We start from the raw sequence: 20,155 nt of genomic DNA, 5'->3' as shown, positions 1-20,155 counted from the left end.
ACAGGGAAAAAGAAATTAAGTTCTAAATTTGGGAGAAAAATACAACTGTTCATTGCAATGGCACAATATTTCTCAATATTTTCTAACTTACCAGAATGACTGCATCTCCAGGGGCTCTTTCTGACTCTGTTCTCGTAACTTGTGGACCTCTTTAGATGTTTTCTTCATTAGCCTTTGAACTTTACTCTCCTGTTTCTGTTGTTCTATTGTTTGCTCCGCCTGGTACAGTACAATATTAACATTTTATAAATTTGCCTTTTAGTTCCAAAGACAATGACATAGTTCTAAAAAAGTGGCTTTGTGTGCAAAACAATGTGGAGTATATTGGTCTGGTTAAATGAATCTATTTCTTTCGTGCAATACTAAACGCATTTGTTACCAAAAGAGCCAAACTCAAATGAATTGATGAAATCACGAAATGTTTAAAATGAGCAAATAAAATCAATTTGCTAATTTGGATTGATTTTCACATGAAGTGTGAAACGTGATCTGGAATTAAAACGGCTCATTGAATAAGAAGGTCAGGAGTTTCTTTGCACTTGATATGCCTAAAAAAGAGCATGAGGGCGCAGTATACCCAACATAAAAAGCACCAAGTGACTTTCAATACTAATATCTCACAGCGACAATCATTTGTCATCTTGCAAATCTATCTTACAAAAATCTAACACCACACTACGATGTTAATAATAAGCATACAATTCCCCAAATGTATATTATGAATTAAAACTAATCTATTCCGTACCTCACCCAAGGAACAAAAAATCTCCTGCTGAGTTCATTTTAACAGGTTGCAATCTTAACCCAATTATTTTTCCTTCAAAAAGTTGGAGTTTGAAAGTTGAGAGTTTAGCAAATTTGTAAATGCCTGTTACCTTATTAAAAAAAATAGATTTCCTCCTAGTTAATAATTGTGAGAAAATTCACAACTTTTCCTGACAATGATAGGATTGTAAACAGTAATTTGTGATTACAAGGCTCAATTCAGCTTCAAGTTAACAAGAGAATTGTGGTGCATATATATTGAGGCGATTCCTTCTCATCATTCTGCACAGCTGAAGACTAAGTACTAGACCTGCAGGTACATTACCTGTTTTTCAATTTGCTTCAGCAGGGTTTGAAATCGTTCATCCTCCTTAACCGATTGAGGCAGCTCTGTGTCTCCTCTGGCTTTGGCCTCATCAATTTGCTGTTTCAAATCCCGCAAGATGTCCAGTTCCTGAGATAATCTGTTTTTCCTGGTTCTTGAAGCCTGAAGGTCCAACTCCAAATCTAAAGAGGTTCGTATCAGTCTTTCTGGTCCCACTCTTCTGATTGAAGGCTAAAATAAATGACAATTATTGGCCTTAAATAATACATTTCTTTGATGGGGCATTATGAATGTACCCAACAACATTTTTCTGTAATAAAAACAAATGAGTTTTAGCCCTTTTTGACGAAGCTGTTTTTTTAGTCCTAAAATTAGTTCAGATTATTCAAAGAGGCAGAAAACTTTGCACAATATGAACTAATTTTCTTCGACGTAGTCAAAAAAGGTTACATCAGGTCAGCCATCGTTAGGCAAAGCACAAGATATTTGGTTCCGTTATGGAATTAATACCTAATGTCATCGGCCATTCAGTTCCACTGCTCAAAACAAAATGTCTATCCTTCTGTGTCACGGTTCAATTTTACAGACTTTTGATAACCTTTTTATATTAGATTTTTTCAGCTCTCACATTTTAGTTGACTTAAATAAGCAAGTTCTAAAACCCAATTGGAGTCAGTGGCTTTCAATAGTATACTTGCAAAATGTACAGCCAAGTTTAATTGGCAATTATTATTATTTTATGACTCAGAAACTCAGTGTTTGTATTCAGTGGCATGTCCCTCATGTTCATTTACAAATATGAAAAATGTGTCACCCTTTATGCTGCTGCTCCAGTAGGGGACTGAGTCATACAGCACATACACAGGCCCTTCACCCAACACATCCATGCTAACCAAGATGACCCATCTAAGCTAGTCCTGCATTTAGCCCATATAACCTTCTAAACCCTTCCTTTCCTACCCTATTAGATAATAAGAAACCTTTTCCTTTAGCAAAGGCAGTTGCAACCAGAGAACATATCTTTAAAGGAGAGGAGTTCTAGCGGGGATTTGAGGACATTTTAAATCATCCAGAGGGCGATTCAAATCTGGAGCCTAAGGAGATGTGGAAGTAATTGAAGTAGTATTTAGGTGAGCATCTGATACACTATGACATTAAAAGCTCATAGAGTCATAGAGTCATAGAGTCCTACAGCACAGAAAGAGGCCCTTCGGCCCATCGTGTCCGCGCCACCCGTTACCATAGTCTCATTTTAATCCCATTTTCCCGCATTTGGACCGTAGCCCTGAATGTTGTAACATTTCAAGTGCCCATCCAAATGCCTCTTAAACGTTGTGAGTGTTCCCGCCTCCACCACCACCCCAGGCAGTGAGTTCCAGACTCCAACCACCCTCTGGGTGAAAAAGTTCTTTCTCACATCCCCCCGAAACCTCCCTCCCCTTACCCTGTATCTATGTCCCCTCGTTGTTGAACCTTCCACCAGTGGAAGAAGTTCCCCGCCATCTACCTTATCTATGCCCCTCATGATCTTGTACACCTCGATCATGTCCCCTCAGCCTTCTCTGCTCCAGGGAAAACAACCCCAGTCTGCTCAGTCTCTCCTCATAGCCGAGGTCCTTCATCCCTGGCAGCATCCTGGTGAATCTCCTCTGCACCCTCTCCAAAGCTATCACATCTTTCTATAATGTGGTGACCAGAACTGTACACAATACTCCAGCTGTGGCCTCACCAATGTTCTGTACAATTCCATCATTACCCCCCTACTTTTATATTCGATGCCCCGGCTAATGAAGGCCAGTAACCCATATGCCTTTTTGACCACCCTGTCCACCTGTCCTGCTGCCTTCAAGGACTTGTGTACCTGTACTCCAAGGTCCCTCTGTACCCCTGTCTTCCCTAGGGTCCTTCCATTCATGGTGTACTCCCTCTCCAAGTTATTTCTGCCAAAGAGCATCACCTCGCACTTTTCAGGATTAAATTCCATCTGCCACTGCTCCGCCCATCTGACCATCTCATCTATATCTTCCTGCAGCTTGCAGATCCCTTCCTCGCTATTCACCACCCCCCCTACCTTTGTGTCATCTGCAAACTTGCTGATCATGCCCTGTACGTTGACATCCAGATCATTTATGTAGATTACAAACAGTAAGGGACCCAACACCGATCCCTGCGGCACCCCACTGGACACCGGCCTCCAGTCACAGAAGCACCCTTCTACCATCACCCTCTCTGCCTTCTGTCACTAAGCCAGTTTTTTATCCATTTTGCCAAGGTGCCCTGGATCCCATGGGCTCTTACCTTCTTGACTAATCTCCTGTGTGGGACCTTGTCAAAAGCCTTACTGAAATCCATGTATACCACATCCACTGCACTACCCCCATCTACCTCCTTGGTCACCCCTTCAAAAAATTCAATCAAGTTAGTCAGACACGACCTTCCCTTAACAAAGCCATGTTGACTATCCTTAATTAACCCTCGATCCTCCAAGTGAAGACTGATTCTGTCCCTCAGAATCTTTTCTAGCAGCTTCCCCACCACCGATGTCAGACTCACCGGCCTGTAGTTCCCAGGTTTATCCCTACTGCCCTTTTTAAATAATGGCACCACATTAGCTATCCTCCAGTCCTCCGGTACATCCCCTGTTGCAAGAGAGGCTCTGAAAATTTGTGCCAGAGCCCCCGCAATCTCCTCCCTTGCCTCTCTCAGCATCCTGGGATACATCTCGTCAGGGCCCGGAGACTTATCCACTTTTAAGCCTGCCAGAGCCTCCAGCACCGCCTCCCTGTCAATAGCAATATGCTCAAGAACATCACAACCCTCCTGCTCCATTTCTAAGTCCGCATCGCCCTCCTCCCTCGTAAAAACAGATGCAAAAAAATCATTTAAAACATCTCCTACATCCTCTGGCTCCACACACAGCTTTCCACTATGGTCCCTGATGGGCCCCACTCTTTCCCTCGTTATCCTCTTACCCTTGATGTGGAACCCTTGACCCTTACTAGCTGTGGAATGAGTGCTGAAAAATATGATCAGTATAGACAGGAGATAGACACAAAAAGCTGGAGGAACTCAGCGGGACAGGCAGCATCTCTGGAGAGAAGGAATGGGTACGTTTCGGGGCGAGATCTTTCTTCAGACTTGGTGGCCAACATGGAAGTGGTGACCAAAAGTCTGTTTCTGTGCCTGTTAATTGTAACTAAGAGTATTCCACAATAATCCTTACCATTTTCATTCGCAAACTCCGCCTTTCCATGGCATTACGAACAAAGGGTGATCTCTTTGATAATGTTGAGCTGTCACTATCACTTCGATTTAACTGAAAATAAAATCATTGTAAATTATTAGCAACATCTCACAAAGAGATTGCTCATTTGACACTTATATTTCTTCACAACATAGTAAATGTCAGATTATCTTATATTTGATCCACAGAATTTCACGCAACAAAAGCTTGCCTATTTTTTTTCACATTCAATATTTTAAACATGAAGCACCCATTTCCTCGAGATGCAACAATTGGCCCTATTCCCTGGAAAACCCTATCCAAAAACTCTTCCTTCAGTTCTCCTCACTAGTCACTTTCATCTATATGCGGCACACCCCCACATTACAGCGGTTCGGGTAACAGGTATTCAACTTTACTAAATTCAAATCACTGCCATAAAACTTTTGAAACACAGAATAAAAATCCATTCAAGGAATTTATATGAGAAAAAAAGAACACCAAATACAAAATAATCAACAACATTTGCTGTTATTGAAAAAGAATTATGTTTTTTTTGTGAACATAACAATAAGTTCGTACAATGACAATAAAGGCATATTATTATTATTATTATTATTATAACCCCTCAATTTGGATTGAATTGCCCATGATTTGGAATGAGTTCAGCCTTCTTCCCCAAGATAAAAGGAAATCTTGCTCCCAACAAGTATTTTTAGTAAACATATTTAATGTCACGGCTGGAGGGCAAATACAAAAGGTACCAGGATGTGTTCAGATATCGAGTAGTAATGACTTGATTATACACTTTACAAAAACTACTTAAAGTACCATAACCTTTCATTAGGCTCCAAATCAAAATATTAAGATATTAGAAATAAAGCCAACTCTTTGCATCCAGAAATAAAGGAATGAATCATCATGGATATTATATGACTTTGTGCACCAATGGGACCAGAAAAGAATTACGCAGTTCCTATATGCTGTGGGTACTGCGGATATCCCATCGTAAAGTGATAAAGAATAGTTTGAGAAGGGACCATAATCACCCTATAAAGATGGGAAGGGTCAATTATTTGAAGTGACAGACAATATGCTAGCTCAAGGCTCATACAAGGCTGTACTTAAGTGAAATGTGTAACATGACTGCCGCTTTTCGAAAAGAAAGGAATCAAAAGTGATGACATGCAACCTTTGACGTCAAATTGCCACAGAAGACTGGAGGCCAAGTCAATGGATATTTTTAAGGCTGAGATAGATAGATTCTTGATTAGTATGGGTGTCAGGGGTTATGGGAAGAAGGCACGAGAGGAGGGAGAGATAGATCAGCCATGATTGAATGGCGGAGTAGACTTGATGGGCTGAATGGCCTAATTCTGCTCTTATCACTTATGAACATAAATAAAATGGGGAAAATGTGAGACTGGAACAAAAATGGAGAATGTGTAAGATACAAGCTCAAAGAATGCAGGAAAAAATAATTTCAACGGGGGCAGAAACTGAATCCCAAGCATTAAGAAAGTTATATATTTTTTGAACGTTTAAGAACGAAATCAAACAGAATCATTTCCTACCCTGCACACGTAGGAATTCTGTGCACCTGGAGAGAAAGTTTTTGAACGAATAATAGCACTGCCTCTCACAAAAGGGCTCTGCTGAGTGCTAGAAATTCTATCCTTTGGACGCACTGCAGAAGTTGTTGCCACAATCTCCTCTGTACTGGTCTCTTTATCAATCTGTGGAGATAATTATTTATAATCAACTAATTTTGCCAGTCATCAGTGCGATGTGAAAATCAAACTTTTTTTTTTAAACACACCAATTCATTATTGCGGATAGGTGTTTTCTAGCCTATTGCTTTAGATACATTTTAATCAAGACATTAACACAGCATATATGAGAGAAGATTGCTTAAATGGGTGATTTTCTTAATTAACCTCATGCCATTTTTACACAATACAAATAGCTTTCTAACAGTTAAACAATCCTGACACCCCATCGCTTAAATTGCCCTTTCATAGCACAAAATCCAGGTCTGAAAGACCAAAAATTGTACTTATTGTCATTCTATGTACAAAACAGTTAAACCACAAATGTTAAAGATATGTCATATACTTTGCAAACAAATTTAGACCAATTAGCAATTTTATAACTAAAAGACAAAGTTATCTCTTTGTTATAAGGGCATAAGAGGTCAGAATTTTTATTTTTATTTTGAATTAAAGGATTGATTTCATAGAAAGACAGCTACTCAGACATTCAAAGTAACTTTGTTTCTGTGATATAGTACTTGGATTGCGAAATGAAAACCTCATCTGAATTGAATTCTCTGTGCTCTCGTTTTGCTTGCAACCCTTTCTCCCAAATTCATTCATTAATCGGCTCAGTTAGTAATTCCACTAACCTCCAACGATTCACAACTTATAGCAGCCTCAAACACCACAATGATTCACAACTTATAGCAGCCTTCAACGCCACCTTTTGTACCTCTGCAATTATGCAATCTGGGCCCAGTGTTGGTTTACTTATTGGCATCCTAATGGTTATTCAGAGCGATCCATTATATTCACCTTCATCGCAGCGACTGCTGTGACAGTCGACCAGCTATCAGTAAGTTCATTAGCCGTCTCAGCATCATTTTCATTTTCCCATGGAACTCCAATGTACACATCCTGGTCTTCATCCTCAGCTATTTCGTTTTTACCAAAGTCACCTTCCTCTGCTGGAACTTCATGCCTGGAAACAAACAGACTGCACTGTATATATATTTCCAATCGCACAGGTAGACTTGTGTTTTATTTGAAAAGCATTCTCCATCCTTTGGCCCCTTTTGTGCTTACACCTACTCAAGGCAAGATAAATCATGTGTTTTCCAGTTAGATTGTGTGACCATTTTGTTCTTTCCTTTACATATGAATCTTTGAACTGCTTAATATCTGCTTAATTTTTAATCAAATTTCTTACAAAATAAGAGTCAACTCATCAATCTATCCTAACTCAGAATTTTTCTCTCAGAACCATTGCCCACTTAGCAACCTATTTTTCACACACATCCCTTTCCTGGTCAAAGGGAGGATATGCAAACCTCACACAGACAGTCTCACACACAATGTGCTCTCATATCTTACACAAAAGTAGAACAATTAATATGTGTTGAATTATTACAGATAAACATCGCAAGTGCAAGTTATTACAATTTAAAACAGAAAATAGCAAGTTAATTGCTTAGATTCTCATTGTATTTTCTCACATACTCTAGCCTTTCTAATTCAAATAAACAAATCACCTGGCATCAAATCTTTGGTTAAATCACAGTCAGTGCAAATGTCAGATTAATAGATGGATTCGCACATGTTATCTGACATGACTTAGGGGGTGTCAAAGGCACCCTAGACAACTCCAAGATAAAACAGACAAAGCTTTAACCAGAGTCAGCTATTTAGTAAACCAAAATTCCAGAAGATTTGAAATCCTCATTTGAAGAGAGCTTTATTGAAGCCCTTAGTTTCTGTTTTGGTTTGGAATATCAAATCCCAAATCTTAAATGTAACTTTTAGGGACACATAAAACTGATTTTGGGCATCCTTCTCTATTGTGTAGACATTTAATTGTCCACCTTCTTGAAAACTGCTTAATTTTAATTTCTATTAATTTCACAACACACACAGAAGCAAAAGTTTCCCCTAATTCAAAACCGCAGCAATTTTTGCAGCAAGGTATGTATGCTGATGTGCAATTTTATTTTTCAAGAGGATGAATGAGCGTATTTCGAGAAATTCCATGGCATCTCTGAGGCCACACTAATCACTAACTTATAAATTCAGCAGCACACAGGGCCTCAATGCTGGCAAGACCCAATCTTGCAGTCCTATCCCAGTGCTCTGTGACAAATCCAGGAGTGGAGAAAATATAGGTGGACAGTTACCTGTTGTTGACTGGTGAAATTATTGGTCAGGACACATATACAAACTGGTTTTGGGCAACCTTCTCTATTGTCTAGACATTTAAACTGGCAGAATAATGGGGTAGACACAAAATGCTGGAGTAACTCAGCGGGACAGGCAGCATCTCTAGAGAGAAGGAATGGGTGATGTTTCGGGTTGAGACCCTTTTTCAGACTGGTTAGTCAGGGTTTCTATTCTTAATTGTTACCTGAAAGCTCCTACAAATTAGATGTGTGGTTCCGAAGATGTCCCACAATTATATAGTCTAATGATGTGGATTTACTCATGATTTCGCTCACAAAATACTGGGAAAATTGTGCAAATGGAACAACAAACGAACAAGACGTAGAGGATAGTAATGGAAACTGCCAGAACAAAAAAAAGATCTACTTCATACAAAAGAACTTGTAACACATACGGTTATGAAAAGGACTTGATAATACATACCATTCCTCTTCTACACTCAATATATTTCTGTGGCTTTCTAGTCTTCGTTCAACTGTCTCCAGCTCGGCAGCTGTTTGTTCCAGAAGTGTAGATACGGAATCCTACAAAAACACAATAATAATCTGAAAAATGATACTGAGCTTTTCCTTCTAACTGTATTATTGACAGTCAGATTCATTTAACTAAAACAATCTTGGAAGGGAGTCACAAATCTTAGATTCATGAACGTTTCAATTATATAATGAAAAGCCTTTATTCACAAAATGCTGGAGTAACTCAGCAGGTCAGGCAGCATCTCAGGAGAGAAGGAATGCGCAACGTTTCGGGTCGAGACCCTTCTTCAGATGGATGTCAGGGGGGCGGGACAAAGGAAGGATATAGGTGGAGACAGGAAGACAGTGGGAGATCTGGGAAGGGGGAGGGGAAGAGAGGGACAGAGGAACTATCTAAAGTTGGAGAAGTCAATGTTCATACCACTGGGCTGCAAGCTGCCCAGGCGAAATATGAGGTGCTGTTCCTCCAATTTCCGGTGGGCCTCACTATGGCACTGGAGGAGGCCCATGACAGAAAGGTCAGACTGGGAATGGGAGGGGGAGTTGAAGTGCTCAGCCACCGGGGGATCAGATTGGTTAACGTGGACCGAGCGCAGTTGGTCATGAAGACTGCTTGATGCAGACAGGGCATATTTTTTAAAACATTACAAACCTCAGCAACCTTTTCAAAGAATGAAGAATGGGATTAAGAAATAGCAACTCAGGACGTTGGAGGAGCCTGTGGGTGCACGATCGAGTCTACAGTCACAGTCTAGCACTGGTCTCTACAAACTTCTAAAGATTAGTTGGGTACATGGAGGATGTTATTCTCCACTATGCTAGAATACTTGTGAGATTGCATACCATAGAATGCCTGCAAAAGCTTACCGTTGATTTACTGTATAATTTGTTTTTATGTGTTGCCTGAATCTATGTGCCGATGAGGCTTCTGTAAGCAAGCCTGGTCTTCAGCGTATTTGTGTTTATGACTTTACCCGTCCTTGTCTAAAAGGCAACTCCAGATTCACTGGTCTTCCTGAAACCTGTTGCTCTACCAGGACAATGAGATGGTTGTAAGTGAATGCTGCCACCTGACACATTCCAAGCTGTAGGAGTATGCGCTAAGTTAGTTGCAGCCTTTCCGTCCTGGGCCTCCTCCATTGTCAGAGTGAGGCCCAGCGCAAAGTGGAGGAACAGCACCTTATATTTCGCTTGGGCAGCTTACAACCCAGCGGTATGAACATTGACTTCTCTAACGTCAAATTGCCCTTTCTTTCCCTTGCTCTCCATCCCCTCCCCTTCCCAGTTCTCCCACCAGTTCTCCTTACTGTCTCCGACTACATTCTTTGTCTGGCCCACTCCCCTGACATCAGTCTGAAAAAGGGTCTCGACCCGAAACGTCACCCATTCCTTCTCTCCCAGAGATGTTGCCTGTCCCGCTGAGTTACTCCAGCATTTTGAGGCAGCCAACATAAAGGTTATTTGGGGGGAGGATTGCAAGCCAAGGTCTTGCTGCCACTGAGCAATGAGGGGCTGGATCTGGAATAAAAGCCCACAAACATTTGAAGGGTATATTGTGGCATTGATACTTCATCCATTGAATATTTTAAATTAATGTATAGTTATAATATTCCAATGAGACTGGATAATACTGAATGTAAAGAAAGCCACGTCCTGTTTTTCATGCCTTGTACACGTTTTATGAATAAAGTTTATTTTCAAAATAAAAAAGTGATTGACTCTTAAATTCTTCTGAAAAACGCATTATGTTGCCTGCAAAATAGGAAATAGAAAACTTTCTATATAGTAAATGGATTTGAACTAACAATCAAAATCACTATCTGTCATTACAATTACACCACCCCTCAAAGACTTAACAACGTACTTTCTTCTCTGATGTACTGTGATTAACTTCTGATTGAAGAACAGCTTCATCTTGTGCACAGTGCCTTATGTTTTGCTCTTGTAGATAAGGGTGACTCAGGAGGTTGTACCAGTGCATTGATCTGTCCCCAGACCTATTCACATTTGCCAAGCTGATTTGAGCTCCGCCCTGTTAAAATTTAAAAATAGAATATCATTCAGATTATTATTCACAATACTATGTAAAGAAGTGTTTAAGTAAGAACATTTCTGTTGTTTCACGTGATTTTTGATTCCATCTTAGTTACTTGGTTACACAGCCCCACTGAATTACTTTCTTTTAGTGATGGTAAGGAGGGCTCCAACCCCTCAGGTTACAGCAGGATTCGGTCCTCAAGAACTGCTGAAAATCCGGATAGTTTGCAAGTCAGAAGTGAAGCCGCAAACAGAGTTCCCAGACAGCAGGAGGTGCCTGCAGCTGCGGAAACTACCGATCAGCCAAATGCAAATATGTACAGGGTGTGCACAGGCCTGGCATTTGGAACCTGGGGAGGGCCAGTACTCAGCATTGCACTATCTTCCAGTTCTCCAGGGGTATGGGGAAAGATGATATTATTAGAAGACACTATTATTGACACCTGGACACAATAAATGAAAGCACTGCAAAATGTAATACCAAAACATGAAAGACAATCCCTTATTCTTATGTGGGAATCTGTGTCTGTTCACTATCACAAATCTAAGAACCACAATGATCTGGAGCAATTAGAGGTTGTGTTATCTTATTTACTATCTTTAAACTATTTGTATAATTTTACCATAAAACACTTCGTTATTTGTCTAGACTATTCCAACATCTTTTTCAAAACATACAACCTCAACCACCACCAACTCTAATTTGGTATATGGGCATTGCCATTCAGATTCCCTTCCACATTGTATGCTGCACTGCATTGAAAACACATTGCCATTCCTTTTGTTGCTGGGTCTAAATCCTGAGAAATTCCCCAACACAAGGTCTGCAACAGTTCCCCTCCATCTTTTCAATGTGATGGGTGGTAAATGACAGCCTTCCCAGGGATGCTCACATCTCAAATTTTAAAAAAAATGGAAATAGAAAAGGTTGTATAAAAATCACCTGGACAATTTTTGCTGGTACAAGTTATAAGTTAGGAAATGCATTTGAAGTTGTCATAGTTAATACATTTACTGACCAAACACTTTTCCCGGTGAGATTTATCCACAGAACAAAGGTCAACTCGCAGTGTCTTTTGACGCAATGCAGAAAAGGAAATGGTGTCCCAAAAGACCTCATTGAATGCCACACTTTCAGCAACCTCTAGAGCCTTGGTGCGGAAGAGACAACTTGCATTTTCAGAGCACGGAAGCACAGCCACTCGGACATATCTGCATTAAAAAAAAAAGTCAGAGTCTATCACAATATGGAATTTCAAAAGGAATTCTGTTTGTAAAAGGTTTTCTCAAATATTACCCTTTAGTTAAGACTGTTCTAGAGTCAGTTTAATGTAGTGGTTTTTGGTATGGCCCTGCCAGTATAGCATACTGGCTTCTCTAAAAAGTTAAACTTCATTATTTTGTTTTTGGCCATGTAAATCGCCTTTTTGGTCTACAAAAAAGCACTGTAGAAGTAACTAGGACGGCACGGTGGCACAGCGGTAGAGTTGCTACCTTACAGCATTTGCTAGGTTCGATCCCAACTATGGGTGCTGTCTGTACAGAGTTTATACGTTCTCTCCGTGACTGCGTGGGTTTTCTCCAAGATCTTCGGCAACCTCCCACGCTCCAAAGCCGTACATGTTTGTAAGTTAATTGGCTTAGGTTTGTACGCTTGGTATACGTGTAAATTGTCCCTCGTATGTGTAGGCTTGTGTTAATGTGCGGGGATCGCTGGTCGGTGCAGACTCGGTGGACCGAAGGGCCTGGTTCCACGCTGTATAACTAAAACTAAAAAGCGAAAGTGTCCCAAAAGGTGGTGATTTCACACACAATCTGATCAAAGTTTTTTCATACTTACATTGTCTGGTTCTGTGGTATTATGAGTGCTGCCGGATTATTTAACTGAATAATAAATATTGCAAATCTTTTGCTTTTATCATCATACCTGTAAAAAAAGTTACTGTTAATTAAATTTGCAGAGTAAATACACACTAAATATCTGTGTGAGTTAAGCATATTAAAACATTGAAGAGAAGAATCAACATTTCATTAACGCGAGCTGAGAAACAAAGCAGCTTGATCATAGAACATGGAGCAGTGCAGCACAAGAACAGGCCCTTCGGTCAACAATGTCTGTGCCGAAAGTGATGTCAAGACCATCTCTTATCTACCTGCACATAATTCATATCCCTCCATTCCTTCATATCAAACCCCTCAAAGATTTCTCTTAACATTCAAATGTTATTGCGAGTGCATTCAATTTGCCCTTTATCCCCACTTATACATGCAGCTATTTATTTTAATTTTCAGAATTTCAATACGTCCTTTACAAAGTCAGAAGTTGCGTTCAGTTTTAAAAACGAGAAATGGTAGAAATTAGTGAAAAGCATTTTATTTTAATGTTTTAACAATGTTAAGGAAAATGTAAACCTCACTTCATTGCTATTTGGAGTCTCGAAGCACCCAGTGCCTCTATTTCTTCATCAAAAAGTGCATCTTCCGTCTCACATGATCTAGAGTTAGAATAATACAAGTAGTGACATACAGGTCAACTTGCTAGACAACAGGATATTTTGCATCATTTCAATAATTTATTTGGATTCTATTCAATTTTGTTGAAGGAATATGGTCACTTATGTTGATGAGTTTTGAAATAAAATAGAACATAAAAAGATCAAAACCTGACACCATTTCAGAAGAGCACAGGTTGAAAATAATGAGAAATTAATTTTTAAACAGAAATAGGACCATAGTAAATTGATAATTTCAGTCAGAAAAGGATGGACTTTGAAGGTACCTTTTTACTGCTTCATATACACCACTGTCCCCTGCTACTGACTCGTCTGATACTGCTGCTGAAACACAAGCAATTTTGGGATGTAGTATTGGTCCAGGCACCTCGGTTTGTGTGCTGGCATCTACAAAATGGATAAATCAATAATGTTTTACTTTTCCAAACATAACTATAATAATAATAATTTAATTACATTTCTGGTTTAAAAACTACAATAGAAAGGACAACTATAAATCCTGGAAAATTGAAACTAATTGGACAAAGTGCTAGAATTAACTGCTTTAAATAACAGCACCAATTACTAGACAATTATTAATGCCAAGACTGTCAGTGTAAAGACTAGGATAAAATTTGACTGATGGATGTGATCATAACTTTTTCTGTAAAAATCATAACATCGCGATTTTAACAATTTTAATGATTTTCAATCTTTTTTGCATCCGGATACATCAACAGTAAATCAAATAACCACACGAGAGTGTGACATAATGTGACATGGATTTTTAAAACCATCAAGGTTGGAGAGAGCATTCAGATGTCCGAACAACAAAGTCCCGATGTTCTCACGAGTCGGAAGGGATTTGTGGAAATCGCTCGTCCATTTGTGGCAGGTGAGAGATGGAAATCAAGAAGCAATAGAAGAATTAAACTGATGGACTGAAATTGATTGAAACAGGCCCTTCAGCCCACTAAGTCCAAGTTGACCGCTGATCACCCATTCACAGTAGCTCTATTTAGCCCATTTTTGCATCCACTCCCTCTGTATTAAGGCCAATTTCTTTTTTTAAAGAGGCCAATTAACCTACAAATCCGCACGTCTTTGGGAAGTGGGAGGAAACAAACACACCCACACTGTCAGAGAAAATGTGCAAACACCACATAGATAGCACCAGAGGTCATGATCAACGTGCTGCTACGAGGCATCAACTCCACTAGCTGTACCATTCTGAAACCCACAATTACTCATAGATATTAAGAGATGATTTATCATGTTGCAAAGTTCTGATCAGAGTCAGCATAGATATACAAAGGATTGGCCATGACACATAAACTTGATTACATTCTTTTGAAGACATGTGGAAAGATGAATGCCTATAGTAAAAGCTGATGTAATGTTGCAATTATTCATAAGAGGTTGATGACTAGTTTGGGGATTGATTTTATCACCATACATTCTAATCAACAGCATTCCAGAAGAACTTCAAAACTAATTAACATTTTTCCTCACCATTGACCACACCTTAAAACTATCAAAGCAAATCAAGACCAGGCTGTTGGAACCTACATTTGCTGAATAATATATCATATTTCATGTTGATTTATGAGTAAAGCAGAGATTTTTTTAATAGTTCTTGACTTGGAAATAAAGCATATAGACAAAGGCCAAGTCACAAGTGATGTAAGCAAGAGCTTACAGCAAATTTCATAGACCTATAATATCTACATAAGAATGGGTGTAGACAAACAGATGACACACGTGAGGAAGCTGCATTCTCTGCAATCACGGTTGATACAAATACACAAGATTAACAAAAAATATTGAACAGCAAGTAGCTCGCTGTGTGACTCAAAAACAATAGGCCCTGACAAAATTCTGGATAGAAGGTTGCCGAAGACTTGCATAACCAATTGTTCCCCTGGCCAAACAACTTCACACCAGCCATGAAAACGACCAGTACGTAACTTAGTTGAAAACATGGGCAAATAAGTGGAGTTTATTGTAAGAAGAACGTACATAATTAATGGCAGGTCCCTCAACCATATAACCATATAACAACTACAGCACGGAAACAGGCCCGTTCGGCCCTTCCAGTCCACGCCGACCACTCTCCCTGACCTAGTCTCATCTACCTGCACTCAGACCATAACCCTCCAATCCCCTCTTATCCATATACCTATCCAATTTACTCTTAAATAATAAAATCGAGCCAGCCTCCACCACTTCCACCGGAAGCCCATTCCATACAGCCACCACCCTCTGAGTAAAGAAGTTACCCCTCATGTTACCCCTAAACTTTTGTCCCTCAATTCTGAAGCTATGTCCCCTTGTTGGAATCTTCCCCACTCTCAAAGGGAAAAGCCTACCCACGTCAACTCTGTCCGTCCCTCTCAAAATTTTAAAAACCTCTATCAAGTCCCCCCTCAACCTTCTACGCTCCAAAGAATAAAGACCCAACCTGTTCAACCTCTCTCTGTTGCTTAAGTGCTGAAACCCTGGCAACATTCTAGTAAATCTCCTCTGTACCCTCTCCATTTTGTCGACATCTTTCCTATAATTTGGCGACCAGAACTGCACACCATACTCCAGATTCGGCCTCACCAATGCCCTGTACAATTTTAACATTACATCCCAACTTCTATACTCGATGCTCTGATTTATAAAGACAAGCATACCAAATGCCTTCTTCACCACCCTATCCACATGAGATTCCACCTTCAGGGAACAATGCACAGTTATTCCCAGATCCCTCTGTTCCACTGCATTCCTCAATTCCCTACCATTTACCCTGTACGTCCTATTTTGATTTGTCCTACCAAAATGCAGCACCTCACACTTATCAGATGCAATGTTGAGTATTGTTGGCAAGTCCAAAGCTTCCTGAAATTGGCAATGTAAGTAGATAGGGTGGTTAAAAAAAGAGTTACGGCATATTTGCTTTTATTGATAAGGACAATGAGTATAAAAGATGGGAAGTCACATTGCAGCTGCATACAACTTTGGTGAAGCCACATTTGTATATTGTGTGCAGTTCTGATCACCTTATTGCAAGAAAAATGAGAAGGCTATGGAGAAGATGCAAAAGAAGTTCACCAGAACATTGACTGTAAGAGAGAGGATTAGCTATGAGAGGTTGGACAAACTTGAATCTTTTTCTCTGCAGTATTGGAGCCAGAGATATAACCTGATTATGAGGCATAGATATGGTAAATAATGTAGGAAGGAACTGCAGATGCTGGTTTAAACCGAAGATAGACACTAAATGCTGCAGTAACTCAGCGGGCCAGACAGCATGACAATCTGAAGAAGGGTTATGACCCAAAACGTCACCTATCCCTTTTCTCCAGAGATGCTGTCTAACCCACTGAGTTACTCCAGCTTTCTGTGTCTATCTAGGGTAAATAGTATTTTTTCTCAGAGTAGGTAGTGGAAACAGATATGATAGCAATATAGGCATTTAGATAAGCACATGAACAGGCAGGGGATGGAGGGATATTGACAAAGTGCAGGCAGATGAGAATAGTTTAAAGTGACATCATGGTCAGCACAGACATAGTGGTCAGCACAGACAGAGTGGGCAGCACAGACAGAGTGGGCAGCACAGACAGAGTGGGCAGCACAGACAGAGTGGGCAGCACAGACATAGTGGGCAGAAACGCAGGTTCCTGTGCTGTCACATTTTCCATTAACACATAAATCTAGCTGCTCATAACCTGATGTAAACCACGTACAGGACATAACCACAGCATGCAATCATTAAACTACAGCCTTTTCCAAATTAACAATGATATAAGCACCATCAAACACCACCCGCATACAAATAATTTTCCTAACAATGGTCAGTTTGGATTTTACCAAAACTTCTCATTGATTTACACCCTTGATCCCAATGATGTTGCAATGATGCCTGTAACAGACATTTAAAAGAAATGGCAACAAGGAGCCCGGGCAAAACATAAATCAAGGCAGTCTAAAGAAAAATCCACTCATGGCTGTTATTTCCAGTTCCAAAAGGAATGTGGCTGTTGCAAACGAGTATTTTTTATTTACAGTACGCGACCAATTGCTGGAAATGTTATTAGTTATCATCTCTTGACACTGATTTCCATTAATAGCAAATATAAATTGGATCTTTTTTACTTGATCTGGCAAACGGTCGATTCCATTTTACACTTATTTGCCTGATGTTACAAATCACAAAAAATATACTTTCAAAATCCTGCAGAAAATACTGTTGAATGAATCATTCAGAAAGATGTATTTTGATATTCAAACACAGGTGAAATTAACAAGATATTTAAACCAGCACTTTCAATGTCATAACAGATTATATGCCTTACCTTCTATAGCTTCATTAGATTTGGTAGAAATTCCAGCCTCTTCACTCTTAAGGTTTGATGAATTATTAAATGGTCCATCTTCAGACTTGTTCTCAGTTTCCAAGTTTAAACAAGGTAAAAAGACTGTATCTGAAGGCACAGATTCTGAAGGAATCTGGTCATCATTCGCAGTGTGCAAACTAAAATTAGTAATTACATCAGGAAGCTCTGCATCCTCAAAGTCTGTGTTGGCATGGCTCAAAAGAGATTCCCCTGAAGATATCAAAAAATGGATGTCTCTAACCACAGGAGAACCAGGTGGTGATAGGGAGGATAAGGACGACCTTGGGCTCAATGAAGTCAGAGACTTGGGAGTCTCAGATAAAAATCTCCGTGCATGAATCTTCTTTGAATTTCCATAATTATCGGTGTGCGAGGAACAATTACGAGTATTTGCCACCTCATTTTCATGTATGGTGGTTATAGAGTTTGCAGGTCTATTACTTGTGCTATCCTCCTGTAGCAAGATATCCAATTTATACTGATAGTCTAGGTCTACTGTTTGTTCCGGGTGATCATAGTACAGGTCAGTAAAGCTAATAGAACTTGAAGATCCCATGCTGGATGCACCAAGAGATCCGTGGCTGGACGTCAACGACCCTTTGCTGCTGCCAGATGAGAGTGAAAGAGTGCTGGTTGAAAGACTAGGAGAGGGAAATAAAACCCACAATCATTAGTTCTGCAATAAAATACTTTTGACAATATTACAAGTAGTAACGTTTTTACTGAATTAAAACAAAGCATATAGAAACAAAAGTAGTTTCGGGATTAAGGGTTAATGAGTTAGGTGAAATCTAACCACTCAAGAGGATTACAAATCTTTGGAAGCTCTTATCCATACAGATTTTGCACTACGCAATATACTTCTAAACCCGTAGTAGCTCTATAATCTTGGGGGGAAAAAAACCCCAAAAGTAGCATTGTCAATTCTTTGATCCCAACAATATTTCAATGATGAACCCGTCCACATTCACACCTACCTTTGCAGTTGTGAATGTAACGTTGATGCTATCCGTGTTGCTTCTTCTAATTCCCTCAACAAATAGTTCCTCTTGCTGTGCATCTTTAATCTGCAAAATAAAGTTATCATGAATCTAAAACAGCTTTAAAATGTATTTAATTTTGTAACAATGCACAAAGAATACTTGTTAAAATGTATTACTTAGCATTTAAAATACAGAACAAAACTATTAGTTCAACAGGTCCAGCTCTCATCTGTTAATTTAGTTTTGTTTAGTTATACAGCGCGGAAACAGGCCCTTCGGCCCACCGAGTCTGCACCGACCAGTGATCCCCGTACATTAACACTATCCTACACACACTAGGGACAATTTACACTTATATCAAACCTGTACTTCTTTGGAATGTGGGAGGAAACCAAAGATCTCGGAGAAAACTCACGCGGTCACAGGGAGAACGTACAAACTCCGTACAGACAGCACCCAGAGTCGGGATCTAACCCGGGTTTCCAGCACTGCAAGCGCTGTAAGGCAGCAACTCTACTGCTGCGCCACCGTGCCGCAGTTAATTCTGAGACTCATTTTCCAGTTATATTTTAAAAGATGTTTCTAAAGAAAATATCAGTTTTAAAGACAAAAAGCTGGATCTTTAAAATAATCCAAACTAATCACCATCTTTATCCCAAAATTGGACTAGCATCATGTTAATTAATTTCTTGGGGCCAGCTGTAAAGAAGTTCACCAAATATTTTTTGCTTCCTCATTGGTATTTGTCAGTAAAGTAGTAGTTTGATGCCAAGATATATTATCAACTTGTTTCCATTATTCTTGTACCTGACTGAACAGTACAAGATAATTAAATCAATTCGATAATTTTTTTTTGTCATTTTTCATTTACCAAGTACGAATTATTTTATTTGCATAGGACACATTTGAATAATTATCACTATCAACTATTCTTAGAACATTTAAATTATTTCAATAAGATAGATTACAAACCTTTCTGTGAGTGCCTTGCTTTGTGTATCTCTTGCTACCTGGAGGTCTTCTGCCAGTTGTTTTCGTTCCATTTCCAGTCGCTCCACCTCACTGGGTACCCATTTGCGAGGGTTTATAAACTGCAGTTCCTTCAATAGTTCTTCTTTCTCATTAATCAGTATCAGCCTGTCTTGTTCTGCATCCAATACTCCAGGCCATGCCTCACTAGTGAGTTTAGCTAGCTCAATTTTTATGTCTGAAATCCTGTCATAAAATAAGATTAATTGAAAACTAAAACAAAAAAAAGCAGCCGATCATAGTTTGACATTGAATGTGACATTGAGCTTACACCACACATCACAACTTCCACCAGTAGAGAGTAAGGGCATACAAAGTGAGATGCAAGCATAATTTAATGCACTTTTATTAAAAATGAAAATATAACCGAGGTAGCATTTTTGTTAATTTTTCACAAGTATATCAATAACGCTCAGGAACAGCATGAACATATAACAATTTTCCTTTTGGAGATTGGGATTATGAAGATAAC

The 20,155-nt window shown here is 39.4% G+C and overlaps 1 protein-coding gene across 1 annotated transcript in view; it reads right to left on the bottom strand.

Moving 5' to 3' along the window:
• LOC144600003 (protein KIBRA-like) overlaps positions 1-20,155 on the bottom strand; it is a 67,962-nt gene that overhangs the window by 8,887 nt on the left and 38,920 nt on the right. Inside the window, exons 9-22 of the mRNA XM_078411312.1 lie at positions 19,627-19,869; positions 18,649-18,738; positions 17,630-18,312; positions 13,574-13,694; positions 13,212-13,289; positions 12,635-12,721; positions 11,814-12,006; positions 10,622-10,789; positions 8,705-8,805; positions 6,884-7,049; positions 5,888-6,049; positions 4,314-4,406; positions 1,091-1,321; positions 92-219 (exon numbers count right to left, since the gene is read on the bottom strand). Coding sequence (XP_078267438.1) covers positions 92-219; positions 1,091-1,321; positions 4,314-4,406; positions 5,888-6,049; positions 6,884-7,049; positions 8,705-8,805; positions 10,622-10,789; positions 11,814-12,006; positions 12,635-12,721; positions 13,212-13,289; positions 13,574-13,694; positions 17,630-18,312; positions 18,649-18,738; positions 19,627-19,869 — 2,544 coding nt within the window. The remainder of the gene's footprint in view (positions 1-91; positions 220-1,090; positions 1,322-4,313; positions 4,407-5,887; positions 6,050-6,883; positions 7,050-8,704; positions 8,806-10,621; positions 10,790-11,813; positions 12,007-12,634; positions 12,722-13,211; positions 13,290-13,573; positions 13,695-17,629; positions 18,313-18,648; positions 18,739-19,626; positions 19,870-20,155) is intronic.

Source organism: Rhinoraja longicauda, chromosome 14 (assembly GCF_053455715.1).
Source record: "Rhinoraja longicauda isolate Sanriku21f chromosome 14, sRhiLon1.1, whole genome shotgun sequence".
Lineage (NCBI taxonomy): Eukaryota > Metazoa > Chordata > Chondrichthyes > Rajiformes > Arhynchobatidae > Rhinoraja > Rhinoraja longicauda.
The sequence above is the reverse complement of the archived record's forward strand: the minus strand, read 5'-3'. Positions and strand labels throughout refer to the sequence as shown.